At 39.9% G+C, this 17,687-nt stretch overlaps 1 protein-coding gene across 1 annotated transcript in view; it reads left to right on the plus strand.

Annotated features, from left to right (window-relative positions):
• Positions 1-2,524: 2,524 nt before the first annotated feature.
• Positions 2,525-17,687, plus strand: part of LOC103592652 (secretion-regulating guanine nucleotide exchange factor-like) — a gene marked incomplete at its 5' end in the record, with an annotated part of 221,382 nt that continues 206,219 nt past the window's right edge. The window contains 3 exons of the mRNA XM_008575455.1: positions 2,525-2,638; positions 5,658-5,720; positions 11,092-11,250. Coding sequence (XP_008573677.1) covers positions 2,525-2,638; positions 5,658-5,720; positions 11,092-11,250 — 336 coding nt within the window. The remainder of the gene's footprint in view (positions 2,639-5,657; positions 5,721-11,091; positions 11,251-17,687) is intronic.

The following is a 17,687-nucleotide window of genomic DNA, read 5'->3' on the forward strand; positions in this document are numbered from 1 at the left end:
CTCTTTGGATTTTGTGTGTGTGTGTTTATGGCAAGAACACTTAAAACATGAGATCTACCCTCTTAACAACCGTTGAAGTGCATAGTATTGTATTGTTAACTGTAGGCACTCTTCTACACAGGTCTCTAGAACTTATTCATCTAGCATGGCTGAAGCTATACCCGTTGAAAAACAGCTGTCTATTTCCCCTGTCCCCTAGTTTGTGGCAACCACTATTGTATTCTTTGCTTCTGTAAGTTTGACTATTATAGATACCTCATATAAGTGATATTATTCAGTATTTGTTCTGTTTCTGCCTTATTACCTTATTACACTTAGAATAATATCATCCAGATTTGTCCATGACCGTTCTCCTTCTTTTCTTTTTTTTTTAAAAAGATGACCGGTGGGCCGGCCAGTGGCGCACTTGGTAGAGTGCGGCGCTTGGGAGTGAGGTGGCGCTCCCGCTGAGGGTTCGGATCCCATATAGAGACCAGTCCGCTCGCTGGTTGAGCGCGGTGTGGGCGCGACACCGAGGGTTGCGATCCCGTTACTGGTCACGAAAAAGACAAAAAGGAAAAAAAAAAAAGATGACCGGTAAGGAGATCTTAACCCTTGACTTGGTATTGTCAGCACCACACTCAGCCAGTGAGCAAACCGGCCATGCCTATATAGGGATCTGAACCTGTGGCCTTGGTGTTATCAGCACCACACTCTCCTGAGTGAGCCACGGGCCAGCCCTCATTTTCCTTCTTTTTTTAAGGCAAAATAATATTCCATTGTATATATGTATCATATTTTCTTTATCCATTCATCTGTCAGTGGACACTTGGGTTGTTTCCATGTTTTGGCTTTTGTGAATAATGCTGCAATAAACATGGGAGTACAGATATCGCTTCCAGATCCCAATTTCAAGTCTTTTGGATATATACCCAGAAGTAGAATTGCTGGATCATATGGTAATTCTATTTTTAATATTTTGAGGAGCTACCATATTGTTTTCTACAGTGGCTGTATCATTTTACATTCTTACCAACAGTGCACAAGGGCTCTAATTTCTCTACAAATTCACCAATACTTATTTTCTATTTTTTTTGATAGTAGCATCCAAATGAATGTGAGGTGGTATCTCTTTGTGGTTTTGATTTGCATTTCCTTAATGATTAGTTATGGTGAACATCTTTTCATGTGTTTATTGGCCATTCATATGTTGTCTTGGAGAAATGTCTATTCAAGTCTTTTGCCCACTTTTTAATCAGGTGTTTTTCTTGTTTGTTGAGTTTTAGGAGTTATCTGTATATCCTGGATATTAACCCCTTATTAGATATCTGAAGTCTCTTTTAATCTGTATTTCCCCCCTCTGGCAATTTATTTGTTTAAGAGATAGTCAGTTTTGTTTTATTACAACACTGTGCTTTGCTCACATTGTGCTCAGTGGTTATAGCTTATTTTTCACAAAGCAAACTTGTCTGTTAAAGCCTAAAGGACTGTTGGTTATAGGATACTTCTAGAGGAGCAGAACCTTAATGTTGCTGTTGGGTGATGGATGATAGTAGCACACATCTGACTGTAGACCAAGGACATGGAATTTCATCTATGTGTTTGTATGAAGTTCAGAAAATGGGTACATGAATTAGATTCAGTGGACATGGAAATAAAAGGCCATTCCACTGAAACTGAGGCTCTTAAGCTATCTTACAGTGATAAATATATATTTATTTGGCAATTAGGAACCTTTGAATTCATCTTGGTATGGTGGAAAGGGCACTATATTAGGTGTTAGGAGAGCTAAGTCCTAGCATTTTTTCTGCTACTACCTCCCTGTCACCTTGCACAAATGACATGCTTTCTTCAGGGCCTCAGTTTTCTCATCTAGTAAATGTGAGGAATGGACTTGAGGTTCTTTTCCATTTAGTCTGGAGTCTGGGTTTTCAGGTTAATCGTGAACAAGGTGTTATTCCAGTGATTTGACTCTGGAGGAGTGTCCTGGAAATTTTTGGAGGAAGTTTTACCATATTGGAGTTTTCTTTGATGGTCTTAGATTGTCCTGAAGACTGGATTTGTGAATTACTTGGTGGTAATCTCTGTGATCAGTCATAGGACCCCTTGAAGCAACTGTACTTCTCCAGAATACTCTCCCCCAACCCCCATGCCAATTTTCTCTTCCAAGATCCAGTTCAGAACACCACATTCTATTTAGTTGTCACTAGTTGTTGTGTCTCTCTTTAGTCTCCTGTAGGCTGTGAGAATAACTTTTTTTTTTTCCTGTTTGTGAAATATAATTGGTCAGTAAGCTAAAGAAAGGTCACTAGTTGTTGTGTCTCTCTTTAGTCTCCTGTAGGCTGTGAGAATAACTTTTTTTTTTTTCCTGTTTGTGAAATATAATTGGTCAGTAAGCTAAAGAAAGATATTTTGCTAGGTCCAGTTGGGAAAACTCATGTTAACTGAGAATGAACTGGTAATTTCCCATAGCTGTGAGGTTCAAAGAGCAATCTGGTTTTATCCTAATACGCATTTTCTCTATTTTCTCTTCTCCATTGGGAAGCAAGTGGCTTCGTGTTCCAGTGGGGGACTGGTTTGGCATCATCTGGGCGACGATTGTGTCCTGGGCAGACTCTCCCATTGTTTTTGACAGCAAAGGAACCGAGCAGAGTAACAGGTGAGGCCCTTATTTTGTCTTAGTCCTATATTTATTCTTTGTCAGGGAGTAGAGACACAGACGTGCAGAAAGTGGGTAAATGGATTTCTACTTCTGCTATTTCTTGGTCTCCCTGTCTAATTCTCTCTGTTGATTGGTATTAATCTTGTTGAAATTTTTTGTGGGCCCAGTAAAAGCAACACTCTTTGCTGCTAGAGTTTAGAACCCATCGAGAGATAGATGTAAGTCAGACAGGTGGAGGTCAAAATGGTAGCTCTAGAAATGTTAAAAGCAAAGTTGGAAGATGTGATTAGGTGTTTGGAAACAATGTGCAGTAATAGTGAACCTCTAAATTCTGAATCCCAGATTGAACTTACCCACTGGGCACTGGAGCAGCTGCACAGTGTCTGCCCTGCTAAGCTTACTGCATGGCCAAGAGGACACAAGGGTGCACCTCTCTGCAGGCAGGCACACCCCAAAGGGAGAACCCAGAAGGACTGTGCCTCACGTGCCCAGTTTTCTCTTCCAAAAGAGAAGTAAGAGTGAGGGGCTAGGAGTATTCCTGTAGGGAAATCTCTCTGCATGGAAATGTAAGGAGTAGGTAATAAGTGTTCTGCCCATAAGTCTGTTGGTCTGTAGGACTTTCTCCTTCTCTCTCTCTGTCAGCTCTCCCTCTCTCTACTCTCTATTCTCTTTGTTGGCCTTTCTCTCTCTGTATAAAGCATCATGTCGCTATCTCCTCTTCCCCCTTTCTTCCTTTCTAACTCTCTAACTTTATGACCCAGTGTACTGAGGATTGGCTGTAGGAAGATCTGTACAGAAAACCTCTAACTACTCTTCTGTAGCTCATAATAAAAAAGGAATATTTGAGAGTGGTGGGAAGGGGTGGAATATAATAATAGGACAAGGCAGATGTTTCTAGCCACATTCACCAAATTGGAAGTAATGGGGCCCCTTGTGGCCAGGTGAGAGGGGACAGTCAGGGTTCCAGCTCGAAAACCTTAGGCCATGAGGTGAACATGGGAGAAGGAAAACTGAAAGACTTTGAGGGGAGGGGAAAGAAAAGGGAAGGGTAGGCTGCAGTGGGAATGATGTACAAGGGTGTTGGGATCATTCTGATTATTCTAAGTCCTGGAGGCTCTTTCCTTCACCTGGGGGTGGAGTTACTTCCTTGAAGCGCATGGGTTGAGTCAGGGAAGGTACTTTTAGAAAAGGCGAAGAGGATATTGAATGCTGGACAGATAGTCCAGTTCACATGACATTGAAAACATTTATAATATAAACTCATACTTCCCAAACATTTTTTTCTTCTTCATCAAGGTATTCACTGCTCCCTAGGCATATCCTGCTTTCTCATTCCTTTGTGCCTTTGTGCAAACTGTTACCTCTGCCTGAAATGCCTTTCCTTCCTGTTCCGCCTGGAGAAATCCTAAGAATTTTTCAAGGCCTACCTGAGATACAGCTTCCTCAGTAAAGCCTCTTTCCTCTTTTATCCTGCATTGTGTTTTCTTCTCATGCATGGATAGAACAATGTATTGTATTGTTATGAATTGTTTATAAGCTTTCTCATATGCCAAAGATTGTGAGCTTTTTCAGAGTAGGAAATGTGTGTTATTCTACTACTCTTTCCTCTTTTATCCTGCATTGTGTTTTCTTCTCATGCATGGATAGAACAATGTATTGTTATTGTTATGAATTGTTTATAAGCTTTCTCATATGCCAAAGATTGTGAGCTTTTTCAGAGTAGGAAATGTGTGTTATTCTACTCTATATTTTAGTACAGTGTCTGTAACTAGAAGGAATAAAGAATGTTTTTTATTCTATGTAGTTTAAACAACCTGTTTGGGATCTGGTTGGAGCACAGCTTAGATTCAGAGTTGTTTTGGGGGAGTTTTCTCATGAGACTTTAGAATGGATCATCAGCTTTCTATCCTCAAAGTCTTTATATTTTCGTTCTCCCATGTGGAGAATGAAAATGCTGGAACCATGACTGTCCCCTCTCACCTGGCCACTAGGGGTCCCATTACTTCCAATCTGGTGAATGTGGCCAGAAACATCTGCCTTGTCCTATTATTATATTCCACAGGATACTTGAAGACGTGAAGGCCATTTTATTAAGACACTAGTTAATTAAACAATATCAGAAAAAAAGTTACAGAATAAGACTATGTATATGTATGCTAGACCACATGTTACCACAGGTACCCAAATTCTAGCAGTGTTGATTGGGATTATGCCTTGTCTGTGAAGGCATTGTAATTAAGGGAGGAAAAGTGCTGGATTAAAAAATGTAAAAACCGGGCCGGCCCGTGGCTCACTCGGGAGAGTGTGGTGCTCATAACACCAAGGCTCCGGGTTCGGATCCCATATAGGGATGGCTGGTTCGCTCACTGGCTGAGCGTGGTGCTGACAACACCAAGTCAAGGGTTAAGATCCCCTTACCGGTCATCTTTTTGAAAAAAAAAAAAAAAATGTAAAAACCATTTTTCCCCCCTGTTTGTGAGATAGAAGAGCAGTTCAAAATCTAGTTCTGCTTGTGTGTTTTTAGGAGGCCTGGGTTTGTATTTAATTGCCTGCACATGATAGCAACTGAATTTATGAGATGGCATTACTTCTAGACCCATGTAGCAGACAGAGCTGGGAAATATACACACACACATGCATACTTTTGCATCGTACACCTGTTTCTGTTTATCTGTCTCTTCTGGAAAGCATGAATTTATACTGATTTCTTCAATGGCAGTCCAATATCACATTCTAGCCTTCCCCCTTTTCATATTTATACCTTTCCTCCCTTCTCTGATAGTGAGGAATCGGCTCCTTTATCCTCAGTATATTTACTTAGTTGTTCAAGTCCATGGTGTGTTACTGGTCCGCGTACAATGGCAGCCAAGTTCTTGGCCAGTATTGCTAACTCAGACCTGCCTGCACTGGCTGAGAGTTTTCTCCTCATGCTCAAAGGGTGCTGGCTGAGAGTATCCTTTCTGCCCAGTTTGTTCTAAGTGTAATTCAACAGAAGAAACTTTTTTTTTCCCTTTAGGCCTAGAGAATTCTAAAGCAATCTGTGTTATTGCTGGCTCAGACCACTCAGCTGCATTAACAGGTAGGTACTAGCTCTTTCACAGTTTTACGTGCCATACAGAATTCTGTACATAACCACCTAAAGTGGTGATATCGAGATAAAGAGGGAATGTCATAGACTTTGGAGCCAGAATTCTGATGTCACAACAGGTATGATCTTAGGCAAATTATGTTACCTTTTTGAGACCATCTCCTTGTCTGTAAAGTACTTTGTAGGTAGTTATGAGAATTAAATATCATATACATATAAAGCACTCACATCAAACACAGGCTCACTTCCTTTTCCTTTGATTTTGTTTTGTCAACTATACAGTAGGGATAAAAGTATCTTTCAGGGTAATTGTCATTGTCAAATCATATAATCAGCAGGAAAGTTTTTTTTCTGAACAGTAAATTTATGTATAACATGTTGCTTTCTTATACATATAATCCATTTCAGTGTCTAATATAACTATCTAAGCTTTCTACCTATCTATATTCTCTAGCTGTTTAATCTCAAACTAACCTATTTTATCCATCTATTTCTTTCTAATCCATTTATTTATCTCCCTCTTTGCTCTCTCTGTATTTATCTGCTCTGTTTATTTACCTGTATATCTTTCTATTTATTTATCTTTCATCTTTGTATCTTTCTAATCTATGTATCTATATATGTGTATATTTATATATATATATATATATATTTCTCTAATCTGTTTTATATATTGTTACTTATTTCTCTAATTTATCTACCTCTTTGATCTATTTTTCTGTCTTATCTGTTCTTTTTTTTAAACTCATACTATATTTCTCTGTTTGGGTGTGTCCATTCATCCATTTGACATGCCCAAGTAATACTGTATAAATTTTCCTAGTAACTTTTTCTTACAAGGCAAAGCAACATTTTCTTGAAAGTGAAGGTTAACCCTTCCCTTTAACCCAGATTGCTCTGACCCCTGCTGGTAGATTGGAGACTATACCTCTGAGAGATTTATTTTGGTAAGACCTCTCATAGTGTTGAATGCATTACATTTTTTAAGAAAAGAGGAGGGGCTTTCATACATAGTGTTTTATGTGCAAATTCAGGTTTGTCCATAATATATTAAATGAATCATGGCATGCATTCTTCATCAAATTTGCAATGTAGTCCAACTGAGAAACTGTTATTGTTTTCAGAGCCATAGTGTGAGAGTTTAAATACTTCACAGATTCTGAGCCACAGATGATTTATTTAATGAATTTAAAACAGCCAGCTATCAAAAGAAGCACCACTTTTAGACTGTATCTCATATTAAGTAGATTTACATGTTTGTTAAAAGCATTGAGTTGAAATGAATACCAACTATAAGGGTCTCCACTGGGCATCTGGTCCCACCTTTCCTTTTATAGAGTAAGGACTAGAAACCCCAGGGTGAGAAGTGATTTGTTCATGCCCAACAGTAAATGAGGAATGGGGAAGGCATTCTTTTCTGAGAATAAGGGTGGATTAGGAAGTGTTTCTCCTTTGTACTAATTTGAAATGACTAACATTATGTAAACCTAGAGATTGTCTAATTGCTTGCTAACATCATCTTAAAAAATCTTGTAATTTGTAAATTTATTATTTCATACTGAGAATATATAAGAATAAACAAACCAAAGTTTTTTTTTTACTATATGCTCACTGAACCGCAATCAACACAGAAGATTTCTGTGACCAAATGTGTGGTTTTTCTTTCCCCACACACCAAGCAATTCTGCAGCAGACACCAGCAATTATGCTCACTGAACCGCAATCAACACAGAAGATTTCTGTGACCAAATGTGTGGTTTTTCTTTACCACCACCAAGCAATTCTGCAGCAGACACCAGCAATGTGTATTCTAATTCAGTTTAATTCTGACTCTTATCTACCTAGAGATAGCATCAGATCCCACAGTTTGAGGACTCAGTTCCCCAAGACTGTCCCCCAAGACTTCAGACGCCAGTTGCAAATCCAGGCCCCCAGAACTTCTGACCTACTCGCCTCAAATTGGGGTTCACATGACCCCTTCTTTGGGCTTGATGAATTTGCTAGAGCTGCTCACAGAACTCGGGGCAACACTTACTTATGTTTATTGGTTTATTATAAAGGATAGTTCAAAGGATACAGCTGAAGAGATGCATAGGGTGAGGTATGGGGGAAGAGACATGACACCTTCCAGAAACCTGCACATGTTCAGCTATCAGGAAGCTCTTCAAACCCTGTCCTTTTAGGTTTTTATGGAAGTTTCATTACATAGGCAAGATTGTTTAAATCCCTGGCAATTGGTAAACAACTTAACCTTCAGCCCCTCTCCCCTCCCCAGAGGTTGGGGTATGGGACAGAAAATCCCTATCCTCTAAATCCTGCCTTGGTCTTTCATGTAACCAGCCTCCATCTTGAAGCTACCTAGGGGCTGCCAGCCATTAGTCAGCTCATTAGCATGCAAAAAGACATCACTTTGGAGATTCTAAGAAGTTTAGGAGTTGTATGCCAGGAGAAGGAATAAGTACCAAGTATATATTTCATAACATCACACATATGTAGGGCACATTTATTATGGTGTTTTTAATACATAGATGTTGAATTTTTTATTGAGATGTTATTCACCTATAAAATTCACCATTTTAACGTATAGTTTAGTGATTTTTAGTATATTTACAAAGTGAATTAGTTTTTGATATTTTGAAAGTGAGTTAAAAATTGTCAAGATTAATAGCCCTCTTTCCTCATCTAGTTCAAGCTGTTACACATTGGATTTTTTTAGTGCTCTTTAGACCTTTTCTCTGGAGTCATAGATTATGTAACTATTTGGCATTGCAGCAGAATTTAATTTTACCTACTGATGCAACATGAATAGTGTAATGATTCTCATGTGGAAGACAGTTTGTCTTTCAAAAAGATGGTTTAGTTGTACTAAAATAAACAAAGGCTTATTACAAACACAGGCTTCCTCATCAATGGCCTTTTTGTAGCTTACCAGTCCATTTAATGGGTTGATACTTTGCTGAGGGGCTTCTTTGCCCTCTTGTAAGGGGTCCTTATACTTTGCACACCCTGATGAAGTCCAGGGAGGTTGCCCTCTCTCTGGGCATGAAATAGACCAAATTTACTTCATAGAACTGTAGAATGTCAATGCTGCAGGGTCACCTGTGTGACTTGGGTCACTGATTTACACTTCTTCATTTTGGAGTAGAGGAAACAGAGGCCCAGAATGTGAAGTGATGTACCCAGTGTCAAACAGTGGGTTGAGAAGTGGTTGGGACTTAAGTGGAGACTCCTGAACCTTTGGTCTAATGCCCTTTAATGATACTGTTTGGCTTTTGATCAGTTTTGGGGAATATACCAGACTGCCCTAGTGAGGCAGGATAGAATGGGGACACACCCCAGGGAGGCTGCTCATAAATATTCAGACCAGATTGGCACTGGCCGCCTTCTTGTTCTGCAGTTAATGAACCCATAATGAGCTGACGACAGCTTAACCACTCTACCAATCAGCATGCTACACCTTGAACTTTGTGGTTTTTGAACAGAAACTTAAAACCCTAAAAAACTGCATCGCCTGTGAACTAGGAGGAACAAAAGTGCAGACTAGACCAAAAAGGGCAAAGTGAAGGGAAAAGTGACCCCACTGTACATGACCAAAAATTTCAGAAGCTCAGTGATGCATGATAGGAAGTTTATGCAAACTTATATAAGCCTGTTAAACCTTAATTACCTCAGATCCTCCCTCACGGTAGAATATTCCTCCCCTTAGTTAGGACAGAGAAACACTCCTATCGCAGAACAACATATAAACCCTCACCCTAAGAATCCATAGTACATTCCTTACTCGTAAGGATGCTTGTACACCCTTCTGCATGTACTTTTGCTTTGCAATAAAGCCCTACTGCTTGAATGTTTCAACTGCCTGTCCTTCTGCCTTTCGCTGAATGGGTGCTCACTGTGATGCAGACTCCTCTCAGTCCTGTGGAAGATTCTTCACGGTTTAACCAAGAACCTAAAACTGCTGTCCAGTAACACTAGGACAAGCAATACTAAAAAGCATTATTGGGAGGTTATAAAATGCAGCAGAAGCAGAAGACCTGGCTTCTTGTCTCCACTTGACTCCTTATTAGCTATGTGATCTTGAAAAGTCATTTAACATCTTCCAGGCTTGATTAATTTATCTTCTAAGACAGTGCTGTCTAATAGAAATATGTGAGCCACATTTCAAAAGTAAAAGGAAACAGGTGAAATTAATTTTAATGGTATATTTTACTTAATCCATTATATCCAAAATATTTCAACATGTAATCCATATAAAAATTATTAATAAGCGACACTTTTTTTTTTTTGCAGTTAATCTTTGCAATTCATTGTGTGTCTTTCACTTATATCTCAGTTTGGACTAGCCAGATTTCAAGTGTTCAATAGCCACAAGTGGCTAGTGACTACTGTATTATAGAGTACAGTTGTAGAAGCTTAGAATGTTAGAGTTGGGAAAGGTTTTAGAGCTCCTTTGAGGAATTAGAAACTGACAGCCATAGGGTAAATTATAGTACATGGTCTCATTTTGTTTGGCTTTCATTTAAAAAACATTTCTGAATGTGAATGCTTTTTTTTGTCAGACATGTGTTCTCTGGTTTCCCACTGTTGCCCACCAGTCACTCTTGTTACCAATGTCATCGGTCATATTGTCTGCTCTTCTAGACCAATCTGTCTGCCTTCTCTTCCAATTTTCTCCTGGACTAAGGCTTAGAGAGGAAGTGATTTGTCCAAGGTCAATAGCTAGTTAGCAGATCCAGGAACAGAAGCTAGAGTCAATTGACTCTGAATTCTCTCAGTTTCTATTGAATCACAATGTCAGTCAGTCACATTCCTGCTTTATCACAGGATTATTGTGAGGTTGAAACGATCTGAAGTACTGCACAGGTGTGATGTGGTAGCATTATATTCTCTGGGCATGCAGTGAAATATTATGTTTAAAAAGTTCAAGCTTAAGTAATATATCTTTTAACCTCTTGTTTTTCAAACTTTTTTTTCTAGCAAAAGGTAATGTAAGCATGTATTTTATTTATTTATTTTTATTTTTATTTTTATTAAGCATGTATTTTAAAAACGTAGAAAATAGGGAAACATGTCTCACACATAGTAGGTGTGGAATAAATATTTGTTGAGTGGAAAAATGAAGAAAAGAGTCACACATTCTTATTCTTTAAACTGTTAAGGACATTTGGCCTTGTTTCCTATGTGTAGAATCTAAAAAGTCTTCTATGTTATTATGCTACACGTGAATTTTGTATCCTGCTTGGTTCCACTCAGTATTGTAGTGTAAGTACAAAGCAACTTCTTTTAACCACTTATTTTCCAGACTTGTGTTATTTTCCATCATTTTGAACTCACCTCTTTTTTCCCTTTCTGTTTTTTTAAGATGCAGGAGAGCTGTATGTTTGGGGAAGCAACAAGCATGGGCAACTGGCTACCCAGGCAGCTTTCCTTCCTATGCCCCAGAAAATAGAAGCTCGTTGTTTTCAGAATGAAAAGGTCACTGCAGTCTGGAGTGGGTGGACACACCTTGTTGCTCAGACAGGTGAGAGAGCAGCAGAGAATTTGCAGTTGGTAAGAGCAGCTAGGGGTCAGCTGTCTAAACAGCTATGAATGCTTCAGTTAAGGATTTTCATTGATAAAAAGCTTTAAGGACTAGAAAGGGGAGGACCTGGGGTCTCATTCTTCCCTTAGCCAGATATGTGGCTTTTTCTCTCTGGATCACAGGTTTGTACCCAAGAAGGCAAGTTTGGGTTAGGTTAACTCCTTCTGGTTCTAAAAGTCCATAAGGTTTTGAGAAGGAATCCACTGTAGCAAGCACCACCCAAAAATTTGTCCAAGTTGTCAGGGAGTTCTTGCCTTGTCACAGCTGAAGAGATGACTCTATTTGCATTTCCACCTCAGTCTAAATTAAAAGCATCAGAAATTGTTAAGTTACAGATACATATTTCAAGATTGACACAGGAGCATACTTTGAGACATAGGTAGCATGGTATTCTGATTTAAACTTTATTTACCCACGGCTGGCTGGTTTGCTCAGTTGGTTAGAGCGTGACATATAACATCAAGGTCAAGGGTTCAGAGCCCCGTACTGGTCAGCCAAAAAAAAAAAAAAATTATATGTATGTATGTGTGTGTGTATATATATATGCATATATAAATGTATGTAAGTTTATATATGTATATAAACTTTCATTTACCCTAATAAACTATGTACATCGATTCAGACATCTCATATAACCCCTCAGATGTTATGCCATATAGCTTTTGGAATTTTTTTTTTTGAGCTTTCATCTGTTTCTCACCTTTCTCTTAGGGTAGTCCTCCTTTTTAGCCTTCCTCTTCCTGACTTTGTTCTCAGATTTTGTTTTTTATGCAGTCTCTTAATCCTTGCTTTCCTAGAGCTCCTGCTGACTTACACAGAGTTCCCCAGACAGTTTGTAATTCTTAAGCCCTATTATCATGTCAGGGCCTTCTGAACTTCAGAGGTTCTCAGGAGTCCCCTTGCGTACTATTGTCCTGCTTACTTGCTAGCTATACACACATCTATAGACTACTAAATACCTGGTGACTGTTATTCTAGTAGTTTCTGGCTTTTACAGGATTTCACAAGCATAGACTTATGAGCATCCATATCTATGATGCTTGTAAAAAATTTTACCATCATTTTGGAATAGATGCCTATATAACAAAGGTGTATAATAAACTTTCCATATTACCACTTCTGAAGATGCTGAACAGGAAGCGTGTCATTCATTTGGAGGAAAATCATGACTGTCTTCAAAGAGGTTGAGACTGCTTAGAGATTGGGCCAGTCTACAGAAGGTTTTCTTAAAGAGCATAGTAGCTGCTTATTTGTGTAATTGTTGATATCTGTCCTTTTCTCCAGACAATAAGTTCTGTAAGGGAAGCCACCATAGTCTTGTTCACTTCTATATTGCCACTGCCTATCTGAATGTACTCATTTTTCTGCATCAAACTGTTTCTAGTTAAAAGAGGCTAAAGATACTCAAATTCATATACTCATAAGGCAGAATAGACAGCTAGGGTTTCTGGCCTCTTTCCTGGAATTCACTGATTCATGAAAAGAAGGCTTCAATCTGTCTTCTTGGATTTGGGAGTCCAACCAAATCAGTTAGTGTTTACTGGGCACATATTGAACAAACTAAACCTTGAAGACACAAAGGAGAAAAGAAATGGGCAATGCCTTTTCACTGGAATGTGTGGATAGGCTTAAGTCTCAGAACACAGAGATAGAAAACTTTACCTACCATCTGTCCATCTATCTGCCATACAAGTGGTGAAGGTCTGTTTGTGTACCATGCCTTGTACTAGATGTAAATCTTGCCCTTAAGGAGTCTACTGTCCACTAGGAGAGACAGACCTGCGGTCAGATTCAGCACATTACAGTATGAGACGTGCAACAGTAGAGCTAAGTACAAAATGCAAAAGTAGCATAGAAACTAGCGGTAGTCTGAGTAATTGGCGTGAACAGGTAGGCGTTTCGTGGTTAGTCAGTCTTTAAAGAACTGCAGTGCAGTAAAGTATACTTACTACCAAATGGTAATGAGTTTGTTTGAGTCTGTCAGTAAACCCTTTAACTAGTTAGGTAGCTGACTAATAAAGACTCAAAGATGTTGCTTCTTTGATTTTAGCTTTGAAGCATTGTAACTGATGCTGATACCCACGTCTGGGCCGGCAGCCCAGCCCTTGGGGTGGGAGGTTGGAACCCACATCCCTGATACTGTCTGAGTCACCCCAGCTGCTCTGGAGCTTAGCTTCAGGTCTCCACCTCCACTCGGAGCATTATTTTTTGGTAACATTTCAGCTGTTTAATTAACTTGTTAATTTAGATCGCTTGTTTATGTACAGTGTCACTTTCCCCTTCCTCCTAAGTCCGGAATGGTTAAGAGCTGGGGTGTTTGAGTATCCTGGTTGTTGTAACAGATTTTGGGTAAATGGGAGTCTCCTGCTATTTGATTCACCAACTTTGTGTTCCCTCCGAGCAGCAGTGAAAGCCCTTGTCCTGACCTGGTGTCATTGAGAAGAAACACCCAGGGCTTCTGTTTAATCAGATTCAGCTGCTCACATTAATGGGAACAAGATTTCCTCACAGGGTCAGAAGCAGCTCATTAGTGGAACAAGGAGTTATTGGACTCTAGTTATTTTCACAAGCTCCAGTGGTGAATTGTTCTTAGGACATACTTGCAGGCCAAATCAGCACAGGGGCTGCTGTCAGTCTCTTTCTGGGAGGCATTAGTTGTGTGATAGTGACTAAAAAAAGAGTCTATGCACAGATGCTACTGGCATCTAATGGGTTGAAGCCAGAGATGCTGCTAAACATTCTACAATGCAAGGACAGCCCCCACAACAAAGAATTATTCAACCCCAAATGTTAGTAGTGTCAAGACTGAGAAATGCTGCCCAAGACTGACTTCTCCAGTGGTAGGTGCTTAGCTAGGGCAGTTCACATGGTATCAAAGTAACTTTACCGATCATCTATATGGGAATATGGGATGTGTTCTCTGCCCTCCCCTCTCAGGAGTCTGGTGCCTGCCTGCAGTGTTTGCGATGGAAAAATACTTTTCTCTGTTAGTCAGAGGCACTTGGAAAGAGTCCAGGAGAACCTGTTCTAATCTGGGAGAGTTGGCAAGAGTACCTGTGTCTCAAGCTGGTGGTGCTGCATTCTAGAAACCTATCCCAAGCTGCTTAATGTCCCTGATCTTTGTTCTTAGGAATTTTATGGGACTCCTGAGTGACTTTATCCAGGCTCAGTGACCTGCAGCTGCCTCATCAGAGATTCATGATTTCCTGGCCAGAGGTACTTCTAGAGAGAGCTGGATGGCAGATCTGGGTGCCTTCCTAGTTTGGTGACCTTGATTAAGTCACTTCACTGTCTAGGCCTCAGTTTCCTCATCTCTCAAATGAGATATTAAAACCTACCTGTATTCTGCATAGGGCTGCCTTGTGGTTCAAATGAATGAGTCTGTGTGAAAGATCTCAACTAATTGTAAAATGTGTACGTGATGGTTGCCTGAGGTTGAGATATGTAAGTAAGTTAAGGAGTTAGTAGTTGCTTTTAGGAAAGACTTCTATTTCAGCAGGGTCGGTGCTGAGCTTGAGAACTAGCTTCTGCCCTGAAGGCTCATGTCTGGCCAGGAATACTCAGTATCCAACTCAGACAGGCGAAGTTTCCTAGAGTCTTTCACTTACACACTGTAGGCAAGTGGCTCTTTTATATTATCAACAGTTTGGGGGCCGGCCCGGTGGCGCACTGCTACAGTGCGCCGCTTGGGAGCGCGTCGGCGCGCTCCCGCTGAGGGTTCAGATCCCACATACAGACCGGTTCCTGCTCACTGGCTGAGCGAGGTGCGGGTGCAACACCGAGGGTTGCGATCCCGTTGCTGATCCTGGTCCGGTACGGGCACAACACTGAGGGTTGTGATCCGTTGCCGGACATGAAAAAAGACAAAAAAGGAAAAAATAAATAAATAAATCAACAGTTTGGAAGATCTTCGTAGCCTTATCGGTAATTTTACCTGTTAAAATTGATTCTTCATGGTACTCATCCCAATTTATAATTGTATACATCGTTTGTTTCTTATTTGTTTAATGTCTAGACTGTAAATTCCATGAGAGCAGTGTCTGTTTTATTCATGGCTGTATCCCTAGCATCTGGCACAGGCCTGGCACATGATCAGTAACTAATTGCGGAATGAATGAATAAATGGCAAGGTAGAGAGAAACATGGGCTTTGAAGTGAGACAGACCAGGGTTTGAATCTCAGCTCTGTCAGCTTATTGATTGTGTGGTTATTGGCAGCTCCACCTCTCTCCATCTCCATTGCCTCCATTGTAGTTCAGGCCACTTCTTCCTCTTACCTGGATCCTGTAGTGGCTTTTGACTGGTGTCCTGATCTTCCTACATTCACCCCCTTTCCCTTCCAATCTGTTCTCCATACCTCAGTTGGAAGATCTATTTAAACCCATTGTGTCATATCCAAATGGCTTCTCATTGCTCTTAAAAATAAAAATATAATCCTGGGCTGACCGGTTAGCTCAGTTGGTTAGAATGCGGTGTTGTAACACCAAGGTCAAGGGTTCGGATCCCCATACTGGCCAGATGCAAAAAAAAAAAAAAATACACACACACAAGTACATATATATATGTGTGTGTGTGTAATCCTTAGTGGTCTTACAAAGCCCTGGCCTACCTTTCCAGCCCCTTTTCTCACCTTGCTAGCTCTTGATCTCTATCTGATCTGCACTTTGGCCTTTGCTTCTTTCCTTCAATATGTTATATATTGATACCACAGTGTCTTTGCATCTGATGTTCCCTCTATTTGGCATACTTATCCCTTCACCTCTCTCTCATTTTGACTAAGTTAAACTTTTTTTTTCTCTATACCTCAATTTAGTCATTCCCTCCTCAGGGAGGCCTTCTCTTGACATTGCTTTCTAATCCCTTTTTCCTTTATCTATTCTCATGGCATCATTAACCTCTCCTTTGTGCTATTTTTTTTTTTTTTTTTGTAGGATTTTTTGACTAATTTCCCCTCCCACTGGACTGTAAGCTCCATGAGGGCAAGAGCCATGTGCGTTTTTGTTCACCATTGTATCCTCAGTGCTTAGCAAAGTGCTGGGCTTGTATGAGGTAGGTACTCAATACATGTTGAACGAATGAATAAAACTAACTTCTCTGAGCTTATTTCCTCATTAGGAAGATGGGGAAATAATTGCTAACCTGGTATGAGGGTTAAATGAGATGATGCATTAAACGTTCTATCATAGGACTGGACTCGTGTCTGTTGAATACATATAGTTTCCTCTGCCCCTTTTGAAACTCCAGAGTTTCCTCTTAGAAACTTGGATACTCCATTTCTTCTCTTTCTGGAAGAGGTATCTGTGGGACTGGATATGAATATCTCTGGATAAGAAACCAGTTGATTCAGTACTCTCCTAAAGAGTGCAGAAAGATCAGTGCATACAAATGCTAAGTTATGGTTGCCGATGATTTATTAGAACTTCAAGGGGAGTGATTTGTACAAGATCTAAACCTTATTGTAGGGTTGGTCAGTATGTCCAGAATCTGGTTGCTTTCAGGATGCTGAAAGCTTTCACTGAACCATGCAGTATCCCAAAGTAACCTGTGGTCAGAAAGGATATGAATTGAAAAAGCAAGACCAAATACAGAGAGTTCTTTGACATTCTTTACTCTCTTCAGTGTCATCTAAGAAAGCCTTGGAGACTTGGAAGTTTTAGAGAATCAGAGATGGAATAAGCAACTTTCTCACTTTGCAAATGAGAAAACTGAAAACAAGAGGAGAGAAAGTAACTTTCATGCAGCATTTAAGCTAGAAATACAGTTCTCCTTTCCAGTGAATTTGTTTTACCTCCTATCACTGTCCTCCTGATTCTTGGTTATATCCTTTTAATTGAGATATTTTTTATTCTTTCCCTAAAGATGGAGATTGCATGGTACACGTGGAAGGGATGAGCTCTTAACCACTCTCCTTTCTTTGAAGTGTCACAGACCAAGAAATATTTTATTGCATTTGATGTCTAAGCATTAGTGAAACCCAAGTCCAGCCATTGATTCACCCTAAACTGAATTTATAAATATACCTAATGCTGATTTTTCTGTTTCGAGGCCAAGATCCTTTCCAGAGTAGGGTGACAGTGTACATTATTCCATCTTCTTTGGGACCATATATCATGAAATCTCAACCGAGCTCAGGGAGATTCTGACCTCATGGGCTCTATTTAAAGCAGGTGCTTTGGAATTCATGATGCTGTGCATTCAAACTTTGAAAACCTGATGGGTGAAAGTCAAACTGAGCCCAAAGGACTATCTTGAAATGGATAGTATCTACGTCCAGAGACAATGAGAAAGTGTGGATGACTTAACTGGTCAGACCCAGAGACCTGAACCAGGAATGGCATCTCCTTCTGTACAAGAAGATTTGCTTCAAGAAAACACTGA

Source organism: Galeopterus variegatus, unplaced genomic scaffold, assembly GCF_000696425.1.
Source record: "Galeopterus variegatus unplaced genomic scaffold, G_variegatus-3.0.2 Scaffold1191, whole genome shotgun sequence".
Lineage (NCBI taxonomy): Eukaryota > Metazoa > Chordata > Mammalia > Dermoptera > Cynocephalidae > Galeopterus > Galeopterus variegatus.